The 12,442-nt window shown below is 48.3% G+C and overlaps 1 protein-coding gene across 3 annotated transcripts in view; it reads right to left on the minus strand.

Moving 5' to 3' along the window:
- SLCO3A1 (solute carrier organic anion transporter family member 3A1) overlaps positions 1–12,442 on the minus strand; it is a 290,789-nt gene that overhangs the window by 61,934 nt on the left and 216,413 nt on the right. For all 3 annotated transcript variants that reach the window (XM_084756104.1, XM_084756103.1, XM_084756102.1), the window contains exon 4: positions 5,352–5,615. In XM_084756104.1, coding sequence (XP_084612230.1) covers positions 5,352–5,615 — 264 coding nt within the window. The remainder of the gene's footprint in view (positions 1–5,351; positions 5,616–12,442) is intronic.

Consider the following 12,442-nt stretch of genomic DNA (forward strand, 5'->3'; position numbering starts at 1 on the left):
GAGATGTGTTTCAGTGATGATTCTAAATGCCCTCAAGCTGCTAACTTGGGTCAGGAAGGGGCCCTGGGCAGATGGCAGCTGGGGGGAGACCAGCAACAGGATGCAGCAGCAGAGGTTTAGCTCAGAAGGACCACTGCCCTCTGTGCTGGGATCTGCTGGGCCAGGGTGAGGTATCAAGGCAGAGCTGTGTTCCTCTCACAGTGAGGCTCCACTAGAGCAAGGGCGCAGGGCAAAGCACTCTTTTCAAGGACATTGAGAGGCCACTTGTCTGTCAAGGTGAAGGGCTGCAACAAGAGGGCTCAGCTTCTCACTGCCCCTCTCAGAGATCAAAGTCTGGACTTGCCCTAAGGATTCTGAGCCTTGACACAGGCAGTTACACCGATCCCAGTAGGTCAGGAACCTGCAGATGCGTCCTCCCCTTTCAGCTGCAGCCCCATTGAAGATGGACTGTTTCAGGGGACATATGTGCTGCTGCAGGAGATTGTTAGTACACTCTGCTGAAAGGTCCCTTAGCATCTGTTGATGCCACTTGGTTTTTTATTTATTTTATTTTTTTTCTAGGAGAGTCTATTCAGCTAGAGAGGCAGCATCATGTCAAGCTTAAGGAGACAGGCATTGCTTTTTTCCACGTTGGCTCAAAGGCCTTTCCTTTTGAACTCTAAGTTTTATTTCCATATATGTGAAACTGGAACCAATGGTAGTGCTAGAGAGATTCTATGGGATCATGGATGAGGACAAATATTTTGTTACTGCTGTTGTTTTTGGTGGCAGTGGTAGTGTGTGTGTGTGTGTGTGTGTGTGTGTGTGTGTGTGTGTGTGTCTATGTGTGTGTACTTGAGTACATGCATGCATGCATCTGTGCACATGCTAGCAAACTATTCATTTGTTATTTCATTCATTAAAATGGTACCATTTTCATGTCAGGCCCGGTCTTGCACTGCAAATGTAGAGAAAAATGAGAGTTTTGTTCTGGGGATAGATGCAAGACCACCATCCTGAGTGGCCCAGACTGCAATGAGAATATAGTAGTAGGGGCTTTGCAGAGCCCAAGTGGATGATAGGGCAATGTAGGTGACAGCCCAAAAGTGAACTAAAGGAGGAAGGATAGTCCAGGCAGAAAGATGAGGGAAGAGGGGGGGGTGTTCCTGATGCATTGCACACATCACACAGAGCAGGCAAGCAGATGAAGGGGGACAGGTCACTTTCCTGGGGACCCAGATTCTGCCCACCAAAGCTTCCCAGGTGATATCTGAAATCCCTTGCAATGAAATGCAAAACTATTGAGGTGACACTCAATGCAGGAATTGACAGCACTGCACATGTCATTATACAATCACGACTGTGGGTGTGAGATGTCCCATGCAAATTACAAGAAGAGTAAGTGTTTATTTTCATAAGAATGACTGTAGTTGTATTACTTTTAATTAAAAATTTCACACTTATTTGTGTGTGCGTGCGCCTGTGCGTGCACACATGCATAAGCAAGCATGCCATGGCATGTATGTGAAGATCAAAGAACTTGTAGATGTTAGTTCTTTTTGTCTGCCATGTGAGTTCTGGGGATCAAACTCATGCTGCCAGGCTTGGCAGCAATCACCTTTGCCTAATGAGCCACCTCGTTGCCCCTGGATTATTTATTGCAGTCTCACTGAGCCATTCTTTCCTTTAGGTAGCTTTTCATAAATTCTGCACACACTGTACAGCAAGAGGGTCATGCCAGGTGCCAATATATAACTTGTTGGCATCAAAGGGGAGGAAAGAAGATGACTAGGCACTAGGATGAAGGTGACAGTGGGGACATCTCAAGTGTGGGGCCATCAGGACAGAAGCATCTCAGGGCCAAGGCTTAGAAGCAAAGAGATCTGGTGGCATTTTGAGATCCAAAATTGTGCCTGGATTTGGCAGCCTCCCACCTGGGGGTGACACTGCAGCTTAATACACCCAAGTATCTGTCTGCTGTGTGTTTTATCAAAATGCTCGTGTGACAGCTGACACAAGCTGGGGACTTTCAGGGTATTCTGAAGCCAGATTCCATGTCTTCCATCCCTCATCTTCAGAGAGTTACAAACTTAGCCAATGGCTGGCTTTGTTGGCAACAGAACTTCAAAGTCCGTTCTTTTGGGGGGGGGTATAGGGGATATGCCTTGAAAATTGAACCATATACCAAACTCCCACAGCACCACAGCATAAGCCCTTTGTATAAGGTGATAAATAGCAACACCGACCTGAGGCAGTTGCTGTCAAGATGAAATGAGATCCCCCATGTGAAAGGCAAGAAGAGCCAAATGTCATGACCAAGATGGCACAACGGGGATGTGGCTGAGCTGAACAGAGCTGAACAGAGCTGAACAGGATGTCCCACCTCTAACTAGGCTTCTCTCTCTCTCTCTCTCTCTTTCTCTCTCTCTCTCTCTCTCTCTCTCTCTCTCTCTCTCTCTCTCTTCTCTCTCAATAACCTGGGAATGTTGCACGGTGGGGTTGAAAGGCTGTTGCAGACAGATTTTTTTAGAACAGGTAGGTTGTACAAGAAGGAAAAAAACTGTTGAAAGCTCCAAAGAGATGCATGAGAAACGGCCACTGGGATTTTGAGGTACGCATTCCTCTGATATATCTGACAGTGGTCCACACAGTTTTGCTCACGAACATGTGTGAAGACCAGCAGGGCTTCTGAGTTTGTTTGTTGTTTATGTGAATCCGATGAAGAGTTAGTGGGGGAACACAGGCAGCATTGGAGGGCGCGTTTGGTGGACATGTTCCTGTGGCAGAAACATTCAGCTCATGGCGGAAGATAAAGGATGAACTACAGAGGGCCCTTCTCTGTGGTCTGCACCTGGATGGTTGCTTATTAGCGCAATAGCTCATGTCACTGGATTCCTGCTCTCGCAGAGTCTTCTAGAGACACAGCTTACCTATGCTGCCGGAATATCCTCTAGCCTAGTCCATTAGTGAACTCACTAAGTAGGGACTCATTCTAAACTACTACTCATGAAGTGTATTCACATAGATACCATACTTGACCACCTCTGGCCTAGTGAGTTTGTAACCCATGGACTCAAATGCACATCCTCATCCCAGGCCCAACAATTTACTCAGTGCTCATCTTCACTTGGATTTGACCTCTCTTGTTGCGTGCCTCCTCTATTGAAACATAAGTTCCAGGACACAAGGCACTGGGTCATTGCCATGTCCCTAGCCCTTAGTAGGGAGGGACTCCTGAAATGGAGAAGATAAAGCAGGGTGGCAATCACTCTGAAACTGTGACAGCCCTCAGCTCAAGACCTACCTCAGCTACCCTCCCTAGCCCTCCACAGGTCTGTTACTTCCTGGGGCACTGCCTGTCTTTGCTGGCTTGCTGATGAGGTCACTGATGGCTCAGTTGTTTATTTATTTATTTTTTTATCTTTGCATTCCCACAGATGAAAAGGAGGGCTTATGGATGTGGTCTGTGGGAGATAGAACCATCACCCAGACAAAGAAAGATCTGGAAAGGTTGCCACTACTGAATATGAGGGTTTTCTCTCGCCAGACTCACTCTGAGGCCAGCCTGATAGATTAGTGTGAGTATGTGGCCTGAAATTACAGTCAGCTGTGCTCTTAAGATAACAGCAGGCATCGCCATCCAGCTGGCTTGGGACTTTTGGAATATACCAGTTTCGAAGGTAGAGGTAATTTACACACTCACAGAGGGGATGGTTCCAGCTAAGGCAACCTCCGCGGACATACGCTAGCTGGACTTCTCACTTACTAGTGCACTCGGAGTTTAAAAAGAGGAATTTTAAGGCCATCAGTCGGCTCACAGCACTTGTAGATACTGACAGAGAACATGGGGCCAGGTATGACATCAAGTTATTAAATTAGTGTCTTTTCAGAAAGAGCACTGGTTCGTTCTATTCCTCATGGACTCCCAGGTTTGATTAAGTGTCTCTGCCAGGCAGAGCTTTTTCCTCAGGATGATGCTGTCATAGAGAAGTGTACCACAGCCTTACACTTGTGGAAACATGGCAGGGAGAATGGAGCATGCTTCCGGCCAGTGTGGAGTGAGACGATGAAGGGCCACGGGGTTAGTCAAGGCTTGCGATCATCGCCTGCCACTAGTGCACCTCCTCCTAGAGGGGTTTACCTTGACTTTGATTTGACCTCAGGGAAATGTGGCCAGTGCCTTGGAATGCAGTCCATATCGCTCTCAGAGTCTGGTTAACAAGAGGTGACTGTCAGAGTAGGGGTCCGGTGTTTACTACTCGTATTGTTCTTGGTTAGTGCAATAGTTTGAGCAGACCCCTCTGGGCCCTGATGCACCCATTACGATGTTCTTCTTGTAGGTCTATTTCCCCATCTTCTATTTTTCTCACTGAACCCCTACTCTGATCTAGCCAATGGAGAGGACATCCTCCGCAGTTATGTGGAAAGCATGGACTAACTCTGACAGGAGCTCTGGTGCCCCATGTTTGACGACCTCCCCTTGGTGGGGAGCCCTGATGGCACTCAAAGAAAGAACAGGCAGGCTACCAAGATGAGACTTGTTAGCCTGTGACCATAAAGTGGGGGAGGAGGTCCCCTTCGTACATGGACCTTAGGGAGGGTAATAGGGTGGGGGGTGGGAGGGTAGGAGGAACGGGAAGATATAAGTGATGGGAGAACAATTGAGTTGTAATTTGAATAAATTAATAAAAGAAGAAGAAGAAGAAGAAGAAGAAGAAGAAGAAGAAGAAGAAGAAGAAGAAGAAGAAGAAGAAGAAGAAAAGAAGTTACTGTCTATCCACCTTCCTTCCATCCCAACTTCCCGAAGAGGAGGTTTGCCGGCCTGGCACATGCATGGGCACCTGTGGATCCCTGTGGCCAACTGTTGACATCTAAACTCTAGCAGGTACTCCGGTGGATCCAAGCAAGTTAGGGAACACCACATGCAGCTTCCTTGGGGGTATGTGAGTGTGAGGGAGGCGGAGGGGCATGGAACAGCCTGAGGCTACTGGGCTATATGAAATATCAGTCATGGTTCACTGTGAGACACCATGCTGAGGGTGGAAACGACACAGAAAAGATCTCTATCAATTGACATTATTACTTACACCTTGCTATTCTGTCAGAAAAGCTGCGTTTGTTTTTATTGTTCTTTTAAGATGTCTAGGACTTTGCTGTGCCCCAAAGTGAGACTCTTATATGTTAGCCACCGGGATTTCATCAATAGATGGTGGCTACCTTATTTTTGCATTTGTTAAATGTTCTGGTCATACCTTCAGCATAAAGTTTGTGTGGGTCAATTATGTAAAACCCTCAGATCCTCCAGATGCCACCCTTCCCCTCAGCCCATCACAGGATCCCTTGGTTCTAACCATCACCTCCTGGTCTCTTACCTTTCAGCTGTTGGAAACAGGAGGCACTGCTGTCTGGCTCCAAGGGGTGTCTCAGGACCCCATTGCTGGGCTTGGGCCTCTCGTATTCTCTTTCTGGAAGCATAGCCTGCTCACTCTCCATGCCAGGATCTGAGTGTGGGGGCAGGGACTGTGGGAAGCCAAACATCAAGAGGGACGAGAAGAAGAGCAAGGCACCGCAGAGCAGAAAGCCGCCCCACCAGGCTCCGATCCAGCGTGGGTCGTCGGGAGTGATGTCCAGGTTACCTGCCAACAGAGAGGGTACAGCTTAGTGGGCGTGCAGGCTGTGGGAGCCTCCGCTGAACAGAGATGTCCAGTGTGCAGGGTTCAAGGGCTGTATTAATGGATGGGGGTGGGACAGGGCTCTGAGCTGGGAAACTATCTGTTCCATGTCAGTACTCCTGTTTCTTCTATCACTGGGGACTGAACGTGATTCCCCTTTAATTTTCTTGTCTGCTCTGTGCTTATAATCTGTCTAAACAAAAACAGCGAGGAGCCAGACAGCCAAGGCTGGAATTGACTCATTTTGCTGCGTTGCCAAGCTGAGTGCACAAAAACACAAGCAAATATTCACTATCCAAGGGGAGCCTGTCACTAGGTACACACTCTCCCACCTGACACAGTCTGTCTGACAACTTGCTCCATCCCTTACAGCACAGGGATCGGCCTCATGACTAAAAGGGTCAGGCTCAGAATGCAGTTCAGGAAAATGGATGTCCAAATGCCCGCACTTAAATCCTACCCTTTTTGAGACTTTCTGAATTGTATGCCTCAGTTTACTAATCTGCAAACACTGGTGGTGATGCCAGCACCTACCCTGTCGAGTCATTGGGAAGGGTCAGAAAACCACACCAGATATGTGTTTACATACTTGGCAGATGCCAGTCTGTCATTTATGGTGCGGTCCTTCACCCGCAAGTTTCTACTGCCTGGGCTGGCTCAAGTCTTGAGGGTGGCCCTTAGCTTGGCCCAGCCCTTCATTAGAAACCTCTGGCACAGCCTCAGTGCGCAAAAGCACCATGCGTATCCATGCGGTTTGGTTGCGTAGACCTGGTTGCTTGGTACTAACATGTCTTTGATTTGCCAGCTGAAGTCATGGGAACGGAACGGAACTACAGCTTACTCCTTGGTGTTCGCATTCCTCTTTATGGTTGCCCTGCAACATGGCATGTCCCGGCTGGCTACCTACAAATGTCTCTTTGATGACAAACCATGTTCCCAGAGATTCTTGGGGACCTGGGCAGTAGTAAGTGAGGCAAGAACAATAGGGCTGCAGGCCGGATCAGACAGATAAGACGGCTTGGGGAAGAGTGATGAGACATCAGCAGATGAGCATTTCACCAATTAGAAAGTGCCCCGCCCCCGAAGACTCAAAGTGATAACACCAGACATCACTTTCCCAGGGTTTCCTCTATACCAAGAGTCACACATGGCGTGGTCCTTGTTGTTTCGGTAAATTCTTCCTACAAGCCTATAAAATAGGATTTTTTAATTCTCTCCACTTTGCATTGATATGGAAACTAAGGCTTAGAGAGCCCAGGTTTTTTGCCCAAGTTCACACAAGTGTGGTCTAGAACACAGAGGTCTTTATACAGAGGCCCCCATACTCAGGACTACCTTTTAGATTTCTTTTTTTTTTTTTTTTCGAGATAGGGTTTCTCTGTGTAGCTTTGGCTGTCCTGGACTCACTTTGTACACCAGGTTGGCCTTGAACTCACAGTGATCCACCTGCCTCTGCCTCTCGAGTGCTGAGATTAAAGGCGTGCGCCACCATGCCTGGCCTAGGTTTCTTTTTAGTTGTTCTTAAAATCCCTTTGTGTTCCCTGGAGGACCTGGGCGAACACTAGATTTATGAATTCTATGCAATGGACTCCTGGCTACCAACTGTCCTGGGAATGTACAAATTGGCTTTGAGGTGTGGATAACCTCTACCCTGAGCACCCCGACTGATGCTCAGTGGCCCTCACCATGCTAAGGGGGACTAGCTGCTTTTGTGAAGCCATGCACTAGAGAGGAGAGAGCTGCAGAGGGCTGGGGGGGGGGAGGGGGCTGAATCCTAGCTCTGTCTCTCACTAGCCTGAGCACTCCCCAAGCCTTTTCATCCTTTGTAAAATAAGGATGCCACCCCCAGAGTGGTTGTAAGGATGAAAGAAAACAAGTGAAGAAGATCCCGAGGCGCACGTGGGCTCTTCGGATACAGCAGCTCTTGTTATTTCCTCCTTTGTATGAATGGGCATTTCCACATGTGGGTTTATTTTTAAAACAGTATACTAGGGCACGGGCAACCCAAAGTGATTCTGGAAGCATCTCCATGCAAATGAGGGAAGAGAAAAGGAAGTACAATTGCCCTAAGCAGCTGAGTAGTGCTGTTTGCACTAGTCACTTACTGGGTTTCTTCACATGCAATGGGTGGAAACAAAGAGGAAGGGAGCTGCCACTGTCTACACGCTCCAGATGTGAGCAAAGACAGAGAGATCCTAGCAGTTGTTGGAGGGGAACAAAATTAGTGCTGTGTAGAAAGTCACAGGAAATCAGTGATTGTCTCGGATGTGTGAGAAAACATCCTGGGGCGACGGGCTGGCACTGGGTACGTGAGCTGTCCCTGTCCCCATCTTCCCCATGAGCACGCCATGTTCAAGAACTGATAGCAAGAAACATGTCACCTGGGTCAAAACCATAGCATACCTGCCATTTGGGTCAGGCCAGAAGAGGCTCATGGGATGCTACATGGAGGGCAGGTTTTACAAAACTATCCTTTCTCTGGAGCTACCGTTCTCCCTTCTCCATTTTAGTTACTCAGGGCGTTGTGGTAGGAGAGAAACAGCACACTGAGGGACACCACTCGGCTTCAGAGAGGCTTAGTATGTCTACGCCAAATAAGACTGCATGTGGGCTGAAAGGTGCTTGTTGTAATGGGTGCATAAATGTCCCTGTCGAACTGGAAGTCAACCTTGGGTATCACTTCTCTGGGGCTAGCTACTCCGTTTTATAAGTCAGAAGCTCTCATTGGCCTGCAGATCACCACTTTGGCTATGATGGCTGGCCAGCATGCCCCAGGGACTTTCTTGGCCCTACCCCACTGGGGCTGGGATCACAGGCATGCACCATAATACCTGGCTTTTTTTTTTTTAAATGTGAACTTGAGGGTTGAACTCATGTCCTCATACCTATGGGACCAGCGTTTTACCAACTGAGCTACCCCACAAACTCCTCAAATAATATAGCAATGAGGGATATTTGCTACTTAACAGTGAAAAAATCCATTCTTGACTTGCATGGCAATTGTCAGTGTTCAGGGGACACTGCTCTAGAACAGCTGCATTGAGATAGAGTTCTCTGTGTGTGCTGGCAAAGGACCAGAAGGCAGAGAGTATATGTCCCCGCTTTTTGAAATACGGCCACGCCTAGAATTTTATAGAAGGACAGCGAGCAAAGGAACAGGCATTGCTTGCGAGTGTGACTAAGCATGCGTGTGTAAACAGGCATCGTGTCTGAGTGTGACTAAGCATGTGTGTGTGAACAGGCATCGCTTGCGAGTATGACCAAGCATGCGCACCTGTGTGTGCACTTCCCAAGTTTCTTCCTCCCAAGGGGAACGCAAGAGCACGCTATAGGAACAAAACGTCCCCACTGACCTGCTTTGGATATTTGACAGGAACAAGAAAAAAAATGTCTACCACCCTAAGCCACAGATTGGGGAATCTGTTTGTCACTGTAGCGTGGTCTGGCCTACCCTGACTATTACAGTGGCTTGGGAAACAGATGCCCTTCTTTGCGCTGACAGAAGTCCTGGGGAGGCTTAGGACAGCAAACACACTCTTTCAGGTTGGAAGAGGGGACAAAGCTTGAGGACCTATTTTCCTATCCAATTCTAGTTCCTGTACTGACTTTTAAAGACTGTGTTCAGCCTGTTTGAAGGTGGCTGTTTGTAAGATGCCCAGAACAAAACTGGAAAGCATCAATTTGTCTCATTTACTCAGATATGTAAATATACCAATGACATAAGACACAGGAATGACGGCTGCTGTGGATCAAAACAGAGTGGGGAGAGTGACTCAGGCTGAGCTGAGCTGTGCGACATGCTAGGGGAGGCAAGGTAGACAAAGAAAATGCTGTATTGCCACTTGTTTTTGATTGTTTGTTTTTACTAACAGCTATTTATCACCTCTGCAAAGAACAAGTGATGTGACTACAAGGGGCCTATCAGGACATTGTCCCCATTTCCAAGGTTAAAAAAAGAGAAGAAGAAAATCAGGAGGAACAGGAAGAACCGAGCATACAGCTCATTAACAGGACAGGCCTACCCATGAGACTGTGAGAAGAGTGGCTCAAAGCAAATTGGGGACAGTCCGGTCTTTCTCTTGGGCCTCACTGAGGGCCATTATGGCTCTCGGGGCATTTTTAAGTTCATGTACCTATTTGCTTTAAACCCCATTATCAGACTTTTGCTATGGGACTCAGGAATTCCAAGAGCATCATTAAGTGGCAAGCCTAATTACAAAGCAAAGGCGGGGAGGGTGTGGAACATTCCAGATCCCAGCCATCCAGCTAATCAGTCCAAACTGAAGGAGTGCCAGTGCTCTCAAAAGGTAGAGGGGGAAGCCTAGCTGGTGGCCTTGCCGCCACAAACACACAGGCTACAGCATCTTGTTACAGCTAGTGATGACATGCAGCTGTCTGCAGGGCCAGCCGGTGTGCATGTGCCTTCCAACAGGCATCCATAGGTGTGTGGGCGAGGGGGAGCAACCCTCTAGTGAAGTCCAGGTCTCAGGGAGGCAAGTAGTCAGGCTGAGAGAAAGAGTTGGGAGTCCGGGCTGAAGGCATGCTGGATCCCTCAGTAACTGCAGATGCTATAAGCTTCTCCGATGCCTCATTATTACATCCGACCTAATGGCACGCTTCCAATATGCCGGTCCCTGTATGGGAACACTGTGTGGTTCTCTTGCATTGTCCACACAGGCTCAAGAGGAGGAATGGCTGCCCTAGGAACACAGAGCTCATGAGAATGTGGTCTGGATTCACAGAGACTCTAATGCTTTATCACATAGAAGCTACACATACACCCCTACAAGGTCCCAAGTTCCCAACAAGACAGCACGCGTGCACCTTTAATAACTGCTTTAATCACGGCGGCTGCTGTTCCTAGTCTCCCTCTAATAAACCCACGCCACTAATGCTGGCCGACTGAACGCTTAGGGGGTACAGCCTGAAGCCAAGCCCTTTCCTCAAGGTTCTGTTCTCGTTCAAATTTTAGCTTCAGCAAGATATTGTAAAAAAGGAAATCCCGAAAGTCTCATCGCTTCTTCCCCCAGCTCTCACAGGAGGAATCCATTCGCCTTAAGAGGGACCAACAGAGCCACCCAAGATCAAACACAGATGAAAGGCAGCAGACACGCAGTACTGTGCCTGTGCCAGACCAGATGAGCCTATGGGTACGCTGCCTGCTCCCAGGGCCTATCTCCCGGATCTTCTCTCAGACTGCTGGTTCATTCCTACAAGCGACCTGCTCCCCTGTACTCGCAGCTGCACTGACTCCCAGGTTTCTGTCCTGTATCCTTTCTCCTTGCACTGTTTGTCCCTCCATTTGTCCCACAGCACAGGCTTTCCATGGATTTCTTTTGCCCCCCTCCACACAAACTCCAGGCTCCCCACCCCCCAGATTTCAGAGACGCTTGCCTGGCTATGCATACATGCTAGGAAGCCCTAAAGAAAAGCTATTTTGGGAAGTGAGGGAAAGATGGGGTGGGGCCCAAGGAACAGATAATTCCTGCCTCAAAATACAGTCAAACGCAGCAGCCAAACACTGAAGAGGTTCTGCCACAAGAGCAGAAACAAAACAAATTGCCTCGAAAGGACATTTTTTTTCTGGCTGACTCCCTAACAGAGTTGGCGATGCTCTTGCTCCCTCTAGTGGTACTACTTGTAAGATGCCTAGACAGTGAGGAAAATTGTCCATCTGCGGTACACATGGGAGGCATCAATGCCCAGGAGCCTAAAAGTGTGGAGGAGGCTGCTTTACTTCCCGCAGGGCTGAGGTGAGCGAGGAGAGGTGACAAGGACACGAAGGGGGTCTGACTTGTAAATCCAAGGGCCTGTAGAGTCATAGGCTAAGAATTCCCAGATGCCCAGTTACTCCAGGAGAGGGGAGGCTCTTCCATCAAGTCTGAGAAGAGGGGATCATAAATAGGAAAAATATGCCAAGTGGCTCAGGAGAGTTGGGTTGTACAAAGATTCCCTTCTGCTGATTGTGTTCCTCCGCTTCCCGATCCGAGATTCAGGTTCCTTACTAATATAACGAAAGATCTGAGAGAGAATGCGCCCAAGGTTCTTTCTGGCTCAGACACTCTGGCTGCTCCTAACGCCTCGGTTTGAGGGGGTCACTACTAATATGGCCAGTACAAAATACATCTTCTTCTAAGACAGCTTTCCCGCTGCAGCATCCTCTCCAACCCCTTGCTGCTCCTGCCCCCACACCCATGATAGCTGGCTTTTCTGCCTGTATGAGATGGTAGCTGACTTTCCAGACAGTGTGTCCCCTTACCAATCCATCCTTGCTTCCTAGGAGTAGACTTCAAAGGCGGCTGGAAGACAGGGGCGTCTAATCCCTTCCTGAAGAGGCCTAGCACTTGGCAAGAATAAATATATAAGGCCGCATCTGATTTTATTTTTCTACTCGGAAATTTGTAACATCATTAGCGACAAGTAAATATATCAGTGGGATTAATGGAGTGAATCTCAGAGCAACTTGATTGGATTTAAGACCACATTATTTCTTTGGGGGTGAATTAGTAAATTTAGCACTGTCAAGAGATGATGGATTGGGAACCCAGGGACTGAGAGTTCTTATTGATCCTGGGAGCAGATCAGCTCAAGAAGCAGCTACCGTAGCGGCCTCCCACCTTCTGCCTGCAGAGAGAAAGGAGATACAGCTTTGATGCTGACAGAACTTTGCAGAATTCCAGGGCTCTCCATCAGGCAGTGGCCTTGATAGCTGAGAACACACTGCTTAGGTAAACCTCAGGTGCTGGTTTGAATAACATAGGGCCATAGGGAGTGTGGTCTTGTTGGAGTAG

This window comes from Acomys minous (genome assembly GCF_964271855.1).
Source record: "Acomys minous genome assembly, chromosome: 2".
Taxonomy (NCBI): domain Eukaryota; kingdom Metazoa; phylum Chordata; class Mammalia; order Rodentia; family Muridae; genus Acomys; species Acomys minous.